The 16,822-nt window shown below is 49.0% G+C and overlaps 2 protein-coding genes across 3 annotated transcripts in view; one reads left to right on the top strand and one right to left on the bottom strand.

Moving 5' to 3' along the window:
* Positions 1 to 12,421, top strand: part of LOC147123794 (protease-associated domain-containing protein 1-like) — a 28,124-nt gene extending 15,703 nt beyond the window's left edge. Inside the window, exons 3-5 of the mRNA XM_085976100.1 lie at positions 6,346 to 6,455; positions 10,493 to 10,660; positions 12,164 to 12,421. Coding sequence (XP_085832226.1) covers positions 6,346 to 6,455; positions 10,493 to 10,660; positions 12,164 to 12,284 — 399 coding nt within the window. The 3' untranslated portion in view covers positions 12,285 to 12,421. The remainder of the gene's footprint in view (positions 1 to 6,345; positions 6,456 to 10,492; positions 10,661 to 12,163) is intronic.
* A 767-nt stretch (positions 12,422 to 13,188) lies between these two features.
* smyd5 (SMYD family member 5) overlaps positions 13,189 to 16,822 on the bottom strand; it is a 49,865-nt gene continuing 46,231 nt past the window's right edge. For both annotated transcript variants that reach the window (XM_085976090.1, XM_085976080.1), the window contains one exon: positions 13,189 to 15,095. In XM_085976090.1, the coding sequence (XP_085832216.1) occupies positions 14,957 to 15,095 (139 nt within the window). In that variant the 3' untranslated portion in view covers positions 13,189 to 14,956. The remainder of the gene's footprint in view (positions 15,096 to 16,822) is intronic.

The following is a 16,822-nucleotide window of genomic DNA, read 5'->3' as shown; positions in this document are numbered from 1 at the left end:
CATACGCAATTCGTCCAGCAGTCGAGGCAGAGCTGGAGAATTTGGAAAAGGCAGGCGTATTATCCAAAATAGCTTGGAGCGAGTGGGCAACACCCATCGTCCCGGTCATGAAGAAAACGTTGAATAATGATAAATCTGAAGAACAGAGAAAAATTCGCATCTGTGGAGACTTCAAGGTGACTGTAAACCCGGTCCTTCACACGGTACAGTATCCTCTTCCGAGGATAGAAGATATTTTCGCCTCACTATCCGGAGGGAAACGTTTCACCAAAATTGACTTGGCACAGGCATATCTACAGATGGAGGTTGAAGAGGCCTCTAAAAAAAATCTCACGATAAATACACACAAAGGTCTGTACCAGTACAATCGATTGGTTTTCGGAGTAGCATCCGCTCCAGCTATCTGGCAAAGAGCTATGGAGCAAGTCCTCCAAGGGATTCCGGGGACTCAATGCTACCTAGACGACATCCTTGTAACAGGAGAAAACGACAACGAGCACCTTGCCAATTTGGAGCAGGTGCTCACTAGGTTGAGAGAACGGGGCCTACGAGCAAATCGCCCCAAGTGCGAATTTTTCCCAAATCAAATATCATATTGTGGCCACATAATTAATAAGGAAGGGTTGCATAAGTCACCTGAAAAAATTGAAGCGGTCATAAAAGCCCCAGCACCTGAAAATGTTTCACAATTAAGGTCGTTCCTGGGATTAATAAATTACTATCATAAATTTTTACTGAACTTATCAACTCTTCTACACCCTCTTAATGAACTGCTACAAACAGGAGTAATTTGGAAATGGAGCGAAGACTGTAAACGTGCCTTCCATAAATGCAAAGACTTAATCACGTCCAAAGAAGTTTTGGCTCATTACAACCCATCACTGCCAATCAGACTGGCGTGCGATGCATCCCCTTACGCTGTAGGAGCAGTATTATCGCATAAATTCCCTGATGGCTCTGAACGGCCGATAGCTTTTGCGTCACGCTCATTGAACTCAGCTGAGCGTAACTATGCCCAAATCGACAGGGAAGCACTCAGCCTGGTATGGGGAGTGAAGAAATTCAACCATTACCTACACGGACAAAAATTTACCTTGTTGACTGACCATCAACCCCTCATCTCCATATTCAACCCTAAAAAGGGTGTTCCCATTATGACAGCGCAAAGGCTACAGAGGTGGTCCCTTTTTCTAGGGGCACACCAATACAACATAGAATACAAAGGATCAAAACAGCATGGGAATGCTGACGGGTTATCGCGCCTACTGTTGCCAACGGTAGAAGAAGCACCTACCGTAGACCCAGTGGAGATTTTCCACTCTACCATAATCAAATGTCTACCAGTAACAAATTCTGCCATTGAAAGGGAAACTAGAAATGACCCGACTCTCTCACGAGTCTACGATTTAACAGTGAAGGGATGGCCAGCACATGGCGAACCACTGTTGCCAGCATTCTCGCAAAGAAGAGAACAGCTGTCAGTGTGCCGAGGAACCTTGATGTGTGGATCCAGAGTGGTGATTCCACCCAAACTCCAGGATAAAGTTCTAAAGGAGCTTCACGAGGGGCATCTGGGTGGAGTGAAAATGAAGAACCTAGCCAGGGCGTTTGTATGGTGGCCAGGTATCGATGGAGACATCGAAGAAATGACCAAGAGCTGCCTAGGATGCCAGAAGGTCCAAAACGCTCCACCACAAGCCCCTCTACATCCATGGGAGTGGCTCTCATCTCCCTGGCAAATGGTACACATCGACTTTGCTGGTCCATTTATGGACTCAATGTTCTTAATCGCGGTTGATGCACACTCCAAGTGGCCGGAGGTAATAAAGATGTCCTCCACCACCACGGAAAAAACCATCACAGTATTAAGGACCATATTTGCCAGGAATGGGCTGCCGGAACAGATCTGTTCTGATAATGGACCGCAATTTGTGTCCGAAGAATTCAGGAAGTTCTTAAAAAACAATGGGGTTAAGCACTACACGTCCGCCCCATACCATCCCGCCACCAATGGATTGGCTGAAAGGTTTGTCCAGACCTTCAAGAAGGCCATAAAGGCCATGGGTAATGAAGACATAAAACTTCAGCACAAGGTGGATAACTTCTTGTTCGCACACATATGGTTACAAACCAAACTCCCGCCATGATGTTCTTCAATAGAAACCTAAGATGCCGGCTGGATTTGATCAAGCCAAACATCAGAAGGGACGTGGAGAACCGGCAATTTCAAGGCATGAATGAAAGGCCAACTAGAACCTTCCAGATAGGTCAACAAGTTTTGGCCCGGGACTACCGTACCGAGAAATGGCAGCCTGGAACTATCTGCACACGACTAGGACCGCTGATGTATACCGTAGACATCGGCGAAAGCATAATAAGGCGCCATGCTGACCAAATCATAGTCATCCGAAAAGGGACAACCTACACCACAACCCTATACGCCTAATGATGAAGTAGAGATACCCATATCTACCTCCGATCCGGTGATACTGGAACACGATGAACCCGACACTGGCATTCAAGCCGAATCAGCCTTGCCAAAAGAACCTACTACACCACCAGAAACTACTACACCACCGAGGCGTTATCCGGACCGAGTCAGGAAGCCTCCAGAGAGACTGACTTATAATTAATTAACTGCAGCAGTGTGTAGATTATTTTTCTTGTAACATGTAATTAATGATTACTTAAAATATTATGTACTGGTTGGCTAAAAGGGGAGGAATTGTAGTGTATGTGCCTTTAAGAGCCCCATGTGTACTGTAATGCCGGTAATGGCCACTCGGGCTATATAAGCCTGTATATTGTGTTGTATCAGTTAGTTCCCCTCCAGACTTTGTTTAATAAATACATGTGAAACCAACTCCTGTCTTCAGTGTCTCTATCAACACACAGACGCAACAATGGAGAAGGACGATGTAGGCATAGAAATCAGGCAGGGGGATTGTGATGTACTTGAACAAATTAGTATTGAGAGGGAGGAGGTACTAGCGGTTTTAGTGGGCTTAAAAGTGGATAAATCCCCAGGCACAGATGAGATGTATCCCAGGCTGCTGTGTGAGGCAAGGGAAGAGATTGCAGGGGCTCTGACACAAATTTTCAGAACCTCTCTGGCCACAGGGAAGGTGCCAGAGGACTGGAGGACAGCTAATGTGGTACCATTATTCAAGAAGGCTAGTAGGGATAAACCAGGGAATTACAGGCCAGTGAGCCTAACATCATTGGTAGGGAAATTATTGGAAAAAATTCTGAAGGACAGAAATAGTCTCCACTTGGAGAGGCAAGGATTAATCAAGGATAGTCAGCATAGCTTTGTCAGGGGTTGATCATGTCTGACCAGTTTGATTGAATTTTTCAAGGGGGTGACTAGGTGTGTGGATGAGGGTAGTGCAGTGGATGTGGTATACATGGACTTCAGTAAGGTTTTGACAAAGTCCCACATGGGAGACTGGTCAAGAAGGTAAGAGCCCATGGGATCCAGGGCAATTTGGCACATTGGATCCAAAATTGGCTTAGTGGCAGGAGGCAGAGGGTGATGGTCGAAGGTTGTTTTTGTGACTGGAAGCCTGTGTCCAGTGGTGTACCGCAGGGATCGGTGCTGGGTCCTTTGCTGTTTGTACTGTACATTAATGATTTAGATATGAATGTAGGAGGTATGATCAGTAAGTTCGCAGATGACACGAAAATTGGTGGAGTGGTAAATAGAGAGGAGGGAAGCCTCAGTCTACAGGATGATATAGACAGGTTGGTTAGATGGGCAGAACAGTGGCAAATGGAATTTAACCCTGAAAAGTGTGAGGTGATGCATTTTGGGAGGATTAACAAGGCAAGGGAATACACAATGAATGGTAGGACCCTAGGAAGGACAGAGGATCAGAGGGACCTTGGTGTGCATGTACATAGATCCCTGAAGGCAGCAGGACAGGTAGATAAGGTGGTTAAAAAGGCATATGGGATACTTGCCTTCATTAGCCGAGGCATAGAATATAAGAGCAGGGAGGTTATGATGGAGCTGTACAAAACGCTGGTTAGGCCACAGCTGGAGTACTGTGTGCAGTTCTGGTCGCCACACTATAGGAGGGATGTGATTGCTTTGGAGAGGGTGCAGAGGAGATTCACCAGGATGTTACCTGGGCTGGAGCGCTTCAGCTATGAAGAGAGACTGGACAGGCTGGGGTTGTTTTCCTTAGAGCAGAGAAGGCCGAGGGGGGATCTGATTGAGGTGTACAAAATTATGAGGGGCACAGATAGGGTAGATAGAAAGGAACTTTTTCCCTTAGTAGAGGGGTCAATAACCAGGGGCATAGATTCAAGGTAAGGGGCAGGAGGTTTAGAGGGGATTTGAGGAAGAACTTTTTCACCCAGAGGGTGGTTGGAATCTGGAACTCACTGCCTGAAAGGGTGGTAGAGGCAGGAACCCTCACAATATTAAAGAAGCATTTGGATGAGCACTTGAAACGCCATAGCATACAAGGCTACGGACCAAGTGCTGGAAAATGGGATTAGAATAGACAGGGCTTGATGGCCAGCACGGACACGATGGGCCGAAGGGCCTCTTTCTGTGCTGTAAAACTCTATGACTCTATGAAGACGCTCCTTAAAACCTACCTCTGACCAAGCTTTTGGTCACTTGCCCTAATATCTCGTGTGGCTCGGTGTTAAATTTTTTGTCTGATAACGCTGCTGTGCAGTGCCGTGCCGTGCCGTGCCCTGGGACGTTTTACTACCTTAAAGGCGCTGTGTAAGTATAAGTTGTTGTTGGTACTGGCGGAATCATGTTGTATTCGGTTTGTACCACTAGAGGTCCTTAGTGAGCTATGGGAAAAGTGCTCCCTCTAGCGTCAGTAAGTGGATATTGCAGCATTTCAATCTGTTGGAATCTGACGGGAGGCCATTCGGCCCATCGTGCCTGTGCCGGCTCTTTGAAGGAGCTATCCACTTAGCCCCACTCCCCTGCTCTTTCCCCAGAGCCCTGCAAATTTTTCCCCTTCAAGTATTTATAAAATTCCCTTTTGATTTTCATGATGTGGTGTATTTGGACTTTCAGAAGGCTTTCGATAAGGTCCCCCATAAGAGACTAGCGTGCAAAGTTAAAGCACATGGGATTGGGGGTAAGGTACTGACTTGGATAGAGAACTGGTTGGCAGACAGGAAGCAAAGAGTTGGAATAAACGGGTCTTTTTCCGAGTGGCAGGCAGTGACTAGTGGGGTACCGCAGGGATCGGTCCTTGGACCCCAGCTATTCACAATATATATTAATGATCTAGATGAGGGAACTAGATGTAATATCTCCAAGTTTGCAGACGACACAAAGCTGGGTGGGCGTGTGTGCTGTGAGGAGGATGCCGAGAAACTCCAGGATGATTTGGACAGGTTGGGTGATTGGGCAGAAGCATGGCAGATGCAGTATAATGTGGATAAATGTGAGGTTATCCACTTTGGTGGCAAAAACAGGAAGGCAGATTATTATCTGAACGGCAATAGACTGGGAAAAGGGGAAGTGCAACGAGACCTTGGTGTCCTTGTGCACCAGTCGCTGAAGGTAAGCATGCAGGTGCAGCAGGCGGTTAAGAAGGCAAATGGTATGTTGGCCTTCATAGCGAGAACAGGAACAAGGATGTCTTGCTGCAGTTGTACAGGGCCTTGGTGCGACCACACCTGGACTATTGTGTGCAGTTTTGGTCGCCTTATCTGAGGAAGGATGTTCTTGCCATGAAGGGAGTTCAGTGAAGATTCACCAGGCTGATACCTGGGATGGCAGGAATGACGTATGAGGAGAGATTGGGTCGATTGGGCTTATACTCGCTGGAGTTTAGAAGAATGAGAGGGGATCTCATTGAAACTTATAAAATACTAACAGGACTAGATAGACTGGATGCAGGAAGGATGTTCCCGATGGCCGGGGAGTCCAGAACCAGGGGCCACAGTCTAAGGATAAGGGGTAAGCCATTTAGGACTGAAATGAGGAATTTCTTCACCCAGAGAGTGGTGAACCTGTGGAATTCTCTAACACAGAAGGCAGTTGAGGCCAATTCATTAAATATATTCAAGAAGGAGTTAGATATATTTCTTAAGGCTAAAGGGATCAAGGGATATGGGGAGAAGGCAGGGACAGGGTACTGAGTTTGGATGATCAGCCATGATCTCATTAAATGGGGGAACAGGCTCGAGGGGCCGAATGGCCTACTCCTGCTCCTATCTTCTATGTTTCTATGATTTTGAACACCTATCAATCTCCTCTTGACCTTCTCTATTCGAACCCCCAAATTTTGCCTCCATTTAGTAATATTTCTGTGACTTGCAATGTTTGAAATATTAACCATACTTTGCCTTTCTTTTGTACAGCACACAAGATATGAACAGATTTATCTGGTCCCAGCTGACCCACCCCACGCCTGCAGTGACTTAAACAACGGGGCCTTCATTCAGGATCAGATTGCCTTGGTGGAGCGAGGGTAGGTTTCACCAGCTCAATTTACAAAAAAAGACAGACTTGCATTTATATAGCGTATTTCACGACCACTGGACATCCCAAAGCGCTTTACAGCCAATGAAATACTTTGTGTAGTTACTGTTGTAATGTAGGAAATGTGGCAGCCAATTTGCGCACAGCAAGCTCCCACAAACAGCATAGAAACATAGAAGATAGGAGCAGGAGTAGGCCATTCGGCCCCTCGAGCCTGCTCCGCCATTCAATGAGATCATGGCTGATCATTCAAACTCAGTACCCTGTCCCTGCCTTCTCCCCATATCCCTTGATCCCTTTAGCCTTAAGAAATATATCTAACTCCTTGAATATATTTAATGAATTGGCCTCAACTGCCTTCTGTGGTAGAGAATTCCACAGGTTCACCACTCTCTGGGTGAAGTAGTTCCTCCTCATCTCTGTCCTAAATGGCTTACCCCTTATCCTCAGACTGTGACCCCTGGTTCTGGACTCCCCGACCATCGGGAACATCCTTCCTGCATCAAGTCTGTCTAGTCATGTTAGAATTTTATAAGTTTCAATGAGATCACCTCTCATTCTTCTAAACTCCAGTGAGTATAAGCCCAATCGACCCAATCTCTCCTCATACGTCATTCCTGCCATCCCAGGTATCAGTCTGGTGAATCTTCGCTGCACTCCCTCCATGGCAAGAACATCCTTCCTCAGGTAAGGCGACCAAAACTGCACACAATACTCAAAATGTGGTTTCACCAAGGCCCTGTACAACTGCAGCAAGACATCCTTGTTCCTGTACTCGAACCCTCTCGCTATGAAGGCTAACATACCATTTGCCTTCTTAACCGCCTGCTGCACCTGCATGCTTACCTTCAGCGACTGGTGCACAAGGACACCCAGGTCTCGTTGCACTTCCCCTTCTCCCAATCTATTGCCGTTCAGATAATAATCTGCCTTCCTGTTTTTGCCACCAAAGTGGATAACCTCACATTTATCCACATTATACTGCATCTGCCATGCATTTGCCCAATCACCCAACCTGTCCAAATCATACTGGAGTTTCTTGGCATCCTCCTCACAGCACACATGCCCACCCAGCTTTGTGTCGTTTGCAAACTTGGAGATACATCTAGTTCCCTCGTCTAGATCATTAATATATATTGTGAATAGCTGGGGTCCGAGGACCGATCCCTGCGGTATCCCACTAGTCACTGCCCGCCACTCGGAAAAAGAGCCATTTATTCCAACTCTTTGCTTCCTGTCTGCCAACCAGTTCTCTATCCAAGTCAGTACCTTGCCCCCAATCCCATGTGCCTTAACTTTACATGCTAATCACTTATGCGGGACTTATCGAAAGCCTTCTGAAAGTCCAAATACACCACATCCACTGGTTCTCCCTTATCTATTTTACCAGTTACATCCTCAAAAAATTCCAGTAGATTAGTCAAGCACAATTTACCTTTTGTAAATTCATGTTGACTTTGTCCGATCCTGTCACTGTTTTCCAAGTGCTCTGCTATTACATCTTTTTTAATGGACTCTAGCATTTCCCCCACTACCGATGTCAGGCTTACCGGTCTATAGCAATGTGATAATGACCAGATCATTTTTTTTAGTGATGTTGGTTGAGTGATAAATATTGGCCAGGACACCGGGGTAACTCCCCTGCTCTTCTTCGAAATAGTGCCACGGGATCTTTTACGTCCACCTGAGAGAGCAGACGGGGCCTCGGTTTAACGTCTCATCCGAAAGACGGCCCCTCCGACAGTGCAGCGCTGCCTCAGTACTGCCCCTCCGACAGTGCAGCGCTGCCTCAGTACTGCCCCTCCGACAGTGCAGCGCTCCCTCAGTACTGCCCCTCCGACAGTGCAGCGCTCCCTCAGTGCTGCACTGGGAGTGTCAGCCTGGATTATGGGCTCAAGTCTCTGGAGTGGGGACTTGAACCCACGACCTTCTGACTCAGAGGCGAGGGTGCTGCCCACTGAGCCAGGGCTGACTAATTAACACTGGTCTACAGAAAGGACCTACATTTATATAGCTCCTTCAACGACCTCCGGTCGTCCCAAAGCGCTTTACAGCCTATGAAATACTTTTCCAAGTGTAGTCACTGTTTGGAACATAGGAACAGGAAGAGGTCATTCAGCCCCTCGAGCCTGTTCCACCATTCAATTAGATCATGGCTGATCTGTGTCTTAACTCCATTTACCCACCTTGGTTCCATATCACCTCATACCCTTACCTAACAAATATCTATCAATCTCAGTCTTGAAATTTCCAATTGACCCCCAGCCTCAACAGCTTTTTTGGGGGAGAGTTCCAGATTTCCACCACCCTTTGTGTGAAGAAGTGCTTCCTGACATCACCCCTGAACGGCCTGGCTCTAATTTTAAGGTTCTGCCCCCTTGTTCTGGACTCCCCCCACCAGAGGAAACAGTTTCTCTCTCTCGACCCCATCAAATACTTTAATCATCTTAAACAGCTCGATCAGATCACCCCCTAATCTGCTATATTCAGGGGAATACAAGCCCAGTCTGCGCCACCTGTCCTCAGAATTTAACCCTTTTAGTCCCGGTATCATTCTGGTGAATCTGCGCTGCTCCCCCTCCGAGGCCAATCTATCCTTCCTGAGGGGCGGGGCCCAGAACGGAACGCAGTGTCCAGGTGGGGTCTGACCAGAGCTCGGTACAGCTGGAACAGAACTTCCACCCCTTTGTGTTCCAGACCCCGGGAGATAAAGGCCAACATTCCGTGAGCCTTTATTTTGTCCACTAGCTTCAGTGATTTCTGTACTCGGACCCTGAAATCTCTCTGCTCCTCCACAGTTCCCAGCTTCTCACCATTTAGAGAATACTCTGATTTATCTTTCTTGGGTCCACAGTGGATGAGCTCACACTTCCCCACATTGAACTCCATCCGCCACAGTTTTGTCCATTCACAATCTATCAATGTCCCATTTGCAGCTTTCTGCTCCGATCTACACTGTTTACTGTGTCTCCTAACTTAGTGTCATCAGCAAACTCGGATATACGGCTCTCTACTCCTTCATCCAAGTCATTGATAAATATAGTGAAAACCTGCGGCCCCAGTCCAGATCCCTGGGGACACCATTGGTCACATCCTGACAATTGGAGTACATGCCCATTATCCGTACTCTCTGTCTCCCAACCAATTCCCCATTGTTGTAATGTAGGAAACACGGCAGCTAATTTGCACACAGCAAGATCCCACGAACAGCAATGAGTTGCCCTGGTGTCCTGACCAACATTTCTCCCACAACTAAACGGAACAGACTTAAAGACTTAACTGCTCACTCCATTTGCTTTTTTATGGGACCTTGCTGTGCACAGATTGGCTGTCACATTGCGCACTTGAACAGATATGCAGTCTCGGCATAATTAGGCTCCATCAATGAAAAGCTTCCAAATATGTTTTTTTATTCACTCCGAACTTGTGTCCCTGGGATCCGAACACTCACCTTGAATGAATTGCCTGGATCGGGTTTTATCAACTCCCATCAGAGGTCATTTAAAAGTCTTATGTTGATTGGATAGTTTTAGTATCTCTCGGGACAGTAATCCTCAGCCTGGTTCTTTGAAGGTTTGAGTTGTGTTGTATCTTTCTGAGCACCTTTCTGCTGCTACATTGATACCACTAGCTCCCCCCGGCGACTGACTGGGTTAATGCAAGGCGTCACATAACGTTACGCTTCTTGGCCCAGAGGGCCTTGGGGTTTGATCGCTGGTCTGTGCTGCTGGGCTGTGCTGCATTAGCATATCAGAGATGGCAGTAGAGATGGGGGGACGGAAAATCAGACCCACCCTCACCCCTGATCACTGTCCAGTGATCCCTGCAGTGAAGTGCAGTGTAGATATCGGGAGCAGCCTCGGTTGTAATGGTCGACTGGCCAGCCCGCACGCGAGGACTTGGTCCCATTGGGTAAGGTGCCGCAGGGCGTCAGGGGACCCGTGGAAGCCGTACTCCAGTGAGAGTCAGCCCTTCGCAAGAGGAGGGGAGAAATTGGAAGGCAGTAATGTGTGTCTGTGTCCGCAGGGCCTGCTCATTCTTGTCCAAAGCCCGCATTATTCAGGAGCACGGCGGCAGGGCAGTGATAATCTCGGACAACATGTACGACAACGACAGCTCCTACATCGAGATGGTGCAGGACGGTACGTCCAGGGACAGCGAGATCCCAGCTCTGTTCCTCCTTGGCAAGGACGGGTGAGTTCGGCCGTCACCGAGAGCTTCCCCATGCCCCATTGGGGCCAACATCTCTGCTCACTTCTGAGACAACCTGTAGTGGAACTGGACTAATAATGCAGAGAACGTGAGGTCAAATTCTCTCTCGGCCGTTTGAGAATTGGAATTTAGCTAAAAAACAAATCGGGGAAATAAAAAGCTGGTGTCAGTAAAAGTGACCATGAAGCTGTCGAATTGTCTTAAAAACCCAACTGGTTTACTGATGTCCTTTTAGGGAAGGGAATCTGCCATCCTTACCCGGTCTGGCCTATATGTGACTCCAGTCCCACACCAACGTGGTTGACTCTTAACTGCCCTCCTGAAGTGACCTAGCAAGCCACTCCGTTGTATCAAAGTGCTATTCCCAACCTAACAGCACTGTGGGAGCACCTTCACATCACGGACTGCAGCATTTCAAGAAGGCAGCTCACCACCACCTTCTCGAGGGCAATTAGGGATGGGCAATAAATGCTGGCCTTGCCAGTGACGTCCACATCCCGAGACTGAATTAAGAAAAAAACTCAAGTCGTCCAACACAAGAAGGGAGGGAGGGAGGTGAACCCGAGAGTGGTCCCCGACCTAATGTCCAGTTGGAGAGCAGGACCTGCAGAGACTGGAGCAGACCCTCTCACAGGGTGGGCTCAGGCGAGGAACACCCATCAGCCCATTTCACGAAGTAATTGCAGGTGAAGGAGGCCATTCGGCCCAACCAGAATGACCTCGCTTTGCGCTACCCCTCCATTGCAACATCTAATTATTTCTGAAATGGTACCAGGGTGCTGACATCCAGTGCACTGGGAGTCCATTCCATGTACCGGCCTTTTCTGCGAGGGAGAAATTTTTTATTTGATATCAGTCTATCTTTTATTGGAATGATACCAGGGATGAGGGACTTCAGTCATGTGGGGGGACTGGAAAAGCTGGGATTGTTCTCCTTAGCAGAGAAGGTTATGGGGAGATCTAAAATAGGTGCTCAAATCATGAGGGGGTTTTGATAGAGTAGATAGGGAGAAAGTTTCCAGTGGCAGGAGGGTCGGTAACCAGAGGACACAGATTTAAGGCAATTGGCAAAAGAACCAGAGGCGACATGAAACTTTTTGTTTACACAGCGAGTTGTTGTGATCTGGAATGCGCTGCCTGAAAGGGCGGTGGAAGCAGATTCAATCGTAACTTTCAAAAGGGAATTGGATAAATACTTGAAGGGAAAAAATTAGAGGGCTATGGGACAAGAGTGGGATTAATTGGAGAGCTCCTTCAAAGAGCCGGCACAGGCACGATGGGCCGAATGGCTTCCTGTGCTGTATCGTTCTATGATCAGTCCTAAAATGCGTTTTTTGATTAAACATTGTTTGGGCCACAGTTGGAGCACTGGCCGCAATTTTGTGTTTCCCATTAGAGAAAGGACCGTTGTAAAGCTATGGAGTGCAAGTCCAGCGGCGCAGTGTGGCTGGGCCCTGACGCTGTTCTTTCTCCGCTGTTGGGCAGGTACATGATCAGACGATCGCTGGAACTGCACGGGCTCCCGTGGGCCGTGATCTCGATACCGGTGAACGTCAGCGGGATCCCGACCTTTCAGCTCAAGCAGCCGCCGTGGACCCTCTGGTGAAGACAGACCGCGGGCTGGGCCTGCCCATTTGCACTATTCCTGAATTGCCAAAAGATCACTCGCCCAATCGAATGAAGACTTTGTGATGTTTGTGGTTTGACATTTTGTTTAATAAATGATTCTGGTCTTCACTTTCATCCCCTCCCCAGTTTCCTCTCACTCCGCCTCGCCCCACAGTTGCAGACTCCTGCTGGGACACGGGTGTGGGAGTACAATCGCTCATTCTTCAGCGGCTGAACCCAGAGGGCAAGATCTTCAGCCCTAGAGGGCATCACCAAGCCCAATCCTGTCCCATTGCATGGTTTCCCGCAGGGCCCATTGGACAGTAAGCAGGAGTGGGATCCCTGGCCAATTTATCTTCGCACACATCCTCGCTAGCCCAGGGCTGCTGAAGCCAATCTCAATGACAAGACCTCCGCCCCGCCCCGAGTGAGGAGAAACTTTTCTTCAAGACACACCCTTCAAGTCTGGGCCTACGTGTGACTCCAGTCCCACACTACGTGGCTGCCCTCGGGAAATGACCTAGCAAGCCACGCGGTTTGTATCAAACCTGCAGCGGTTCAAGGTGGCGGCCCACCACCAACGTTCCTGCTAAGCTGCGGTGGTCTGGAGGTCCCGCGTAGTCCACTCACCGACTTTTAAATGGAACAAACCGCGCCTGCGTGAAAATTTTGAATGGGCCGTGCAGCCACTTAAAGGGACCACGCACGAGGGAAAAAAATATTAGAGGTAACATTGCCCATCACTACCTTCTCAAGGGGCAACTAGGGATGGGCAATAAATGCCGGCCTTGCCAGCGACGCCCACATCCCCGAGAGTGGTGGTGCCCTGCTCCGGGAGCCAAGAGCAGGAGACTGAACAAAGACGACAGGAGGACTCGAGCAGAGAGAGACCGCAGCCCCGATTATTATTTTTCATACCTTTATTGAGCACATGCAAATTGGTCGCACCTCAGTGCTTTGTGAGTCTGCGATGATTTACACTGGCAGCTAGAGCATCGCTGGCCCAAGTACAGTCCAACTGATCAAAGTGACAATCTGTCCTAAAGCAAAGTTATTTACATAGAATCTTCTCCATTATACGTAACATTAAATTTTTTTTCGCTAATTCCTTCCCCCCCCTCGTCTTCGCAGGTCTCACGCCGTTTGGTGGGGTGAGGGTACCTCAACACCACCGCCCCCACCCACAAAGACACGTTCCCATTCTTCACTTCTGAGCGGCAGCAGCAGGTTATTCGACCATGGGGAGGCCTGATCCTGTCCTCCTCCACCGTGCACACTCCAGCATCTCACAGGCTCATAGCGCATCTTAATTTGGAGAAGGATATGCTGACAGGACGAGATGAAGTAGGAGTGGGAGGAGGCTGGTGCAGAGCATAAACGCCGGCACGGTGCTGTTGGGCCGAATGGCCTGTTTCTGTGCCGTGAATTCTACGTAAACCAATCACGTCGATGGAAAATTCGGCTGCACACCCAGTGCCTGATACTACGGTATCCTGTCTCGGCACGGGTAGGAGGGGGCCGCGAATATGGTGACAAGTGAAAAATGACCCAAGCCTGGCACACAGACCACACAGGTGACAGTCTGCAGTCCGTGGGATAGATTCATGGCCGCACCCCAGGAGGAGCCTCTCAAACATGCACGGGGAGTTAAAAAGATCATCTCTTCGAACAGCCCTTTGATGGCTCTACCTTGTTCCCCAGGCAGATAGTGGGATAAACACACACGGACACAGATACAGGCAGAGACATTACACACATAGGCACAGACAGACACAGAGACAGGCACAGAACTGTTGTGTCTCATCACACTAGTTGAACCGGGGCTGGATGTACTGAGTGTGCCAGGTTCATCCATTTAAAATCATTCCCCAGCGGCTGGAGCGAGAGTGGCTGTTACACCAAAACAAAATACAATTGCTTTCTTTGCGATGAGCACAGTCTGCCCTCGGTCTCCCCCACTCCCCTGTGTTTTCCTCTCCTCGAGGTGCTGATTCTCGCTGGGGTACGGGATCCAGGACACCTCACAATAACCTCACCCAACCTCTTCCATGCGTGAGCCCCAGACTGTGCCTTTGGGAGAGGGGGGGCCTGGCTATTCCACCATAGTGGCATCACAGCCAAACCCGACGCTGCTGCTGCTGCTCTGCGGATGCGCTCACTTTCTCGCAGGGGTCACGAGAGACACTGACTGTGGCTGAAACTCCGTCTCCGTGCTGCCCGCTCCACCCCCACCGTTCCCCGGCCCTCATCCCCCCCCCGCACCCAAACCACCAACTCAAGCTCTAGCCCGTGAATCTTCTGCCCCGTATGTCCCAGAGCTGCCATCAGGGGGAGCTCTCGCACACAGCTTCTAACTTGGAGCACCCTTCCCTCGCCATGTGATGATTGGCAATTGGACCCAGTCCCTCAGCAAGAGGGGGGGGGGGGGAAGGGGGAGCAGTGTCCCTGAGTGGAGCCTCCCACCCTCCCAAAACAGCGATGATTTCTTCACTCACATGAAGCGACTGGCGTGATTAGTTAGCCAGCCTGCCCGTGAGGTGGAGCAAGTGCTTTCTACAGATTGGTGTGTGTGTGTGTGTTGTAATGGATGTCTAGGTGTGGTTATTGCATTGGTGAACAGAGGTGCTCAGCAATAGCCCCGTTCCTGCCGATTCCTCAACCCAGCGTCTGTTAAACGTCTGTCATCTCGTCTTCTAGTTCAGCGCTCTCTGCGTCAGCCTCGATCTCCTCCTCTTCCTCCGAGGTCAAGTCAGGGTCAGCTGCTTGAGCCACGCACTTCGGACAGGAGCAGACAAACAGATAGTTCTCCCTTCAGAAAATAACACAGGTTTCAGGTACAGCACGGATTAGATACAGAGTAAAGCTCCCGCTACACTGTCCCATCAAACACTCCCAGGGCAGGTACAGCACGGGTTAGTGACAGAGTAAAGCTCCCTCTACACTGTCCCATCAAACACTCCCAGGGCAGGTACAGCACGGGTTAGTGACAGAGTAAAGCTCCCTCTACACTGTCCCATCAAACACTCCCAGGGCAGGTACAGCACGGGTTAGTGACAGAGTAAAGCTCCCTCTACACTGTCCCATCAAACACTCCCAGGGCAGGTACAGCACGGGTTAGATACAGAGTAAAGCTCCCGCTACACTGTCCCATCAAACACTCCCAGGGCAGGTACAGCATGGGTTAGATACAGAGTAAAACTCCCTCGACAACTGTCCCATCAAACACTCCCAGGGCAGGTACAGCATGGGTTAGATACAGAGTAAATCTCCCGCTACACTGTCCCATCAAACACTCCCAGGGCAGGTACAGCACGGGTTAGATACAGAGTAAATCTCCCTCTACACTGTCCCATCAAACACTCCCAGGGCAGGTACAGCATGGGTTAGATACAGAGTAAATCTCCCTCTACACTGTCCCATCAAACACTCCCGGGGCAGGTACAGCACGGGTTAGATACAGAGTAAAGCTCCCTCTACACTGTCCCATCAAACACTCCCAGGGCAGGTACAGCACGGGTTAGATACAGAGTAAAGCTCCCTCTACACTGTCCCATCAAACACTCCCAGGGCAGGTACAGCACGGGTTAGATACAGAGTAAAGCTCCCTCTACACTGTCCCATCAAACACTCCCGGGGCAGGTACAGCACGGGTTAGATACAGAGTAAAGCTCCCTCTACACTGTCCCATCAAACACTCCCGGGGCAGGTAAAGCACGGATTAGATACAGAGTAAAGCTCCCGCTACAAAATAAAATAAAATCCCAAAGTGTTTTATTATAAGTATATTAAGGGCAAGAGGATAACCAGAGAAAGAGTAGGGCCCATTATGGACCAAAGTGACAATCTGTGTATAGAGCCAGAAGATGTAGGTGAGGTTTTAAATTAATATTTTGCATCTGTGCTCACTATGGAGAAGGACGATGTAGGCATAGAAATCAGGCAGGGGGATTGTGATATACTTGAACAAATTAGTATTGAGAGGGAGGTGGTACTAGCGGTTTCAGCGGGCTTAAAAGTGGATAAATCCCCAGGCCCAGACGAGATGTATCCCAGGCTGCTGTGTGAGGCAAGGGAGGAGATTGCAGGGGCTCCGACACAAATATTCAGAACCTCTCTGGCCACAGGGGAAGTGCCAGAGGACTGGAGTACAGCTAACGTAGTCACTTCACCTGACGAAGGAGCAGCGCTCCGAAAGCTTGTGATTTCAAATAAAGCTGTTGGACTATAACCTGGTGTTGTGTGACTTCTTACATTTGTCAAGGATAGTCAGCATAGCTTTGTCAGCGGGAGATCATGTCTGACCAATTTGATTGAATTTTTCGAGGGGGTGACTAGGTGTGTGGATGAGGGTAGTGCAGTTGATGTAGTCTACATGGACTTCAGTAAGGCTTTTGACAAAGTCCCACATGGGAGACTGGTCAAGAAGGTAAGAGCCCATGGGATCCAGGGCAATTTGGCACATTGGATCCAAAATTGGCTTAGTGGCAGGAGGCAGAGGGTGATGGTCGAAGGTTGTTTTTGTGACTGGAAGCCTGT

This window comes from Somniosus microcephalus, chromosome 2 (assembly GCF_052327205.1).
Source record: "Somniosus microcephalus isolate GS21.2 chromosome 2, FLI_Smic_1.0, whole genome shotgun sequence".
NCBI classification, from domain to species: domain Eukaryota; kingdom Metazoa; phylum Chordata; class Chondrichthyes; order Squaliformes; family Somniosidae; genus Somniosus; species Somniosus microcephalus.
The sequence above is the reverse complement of the archived record's forward strand: the minus strand, read 5'-3'. Positions and strand labels throughout refer to the sequence as shown.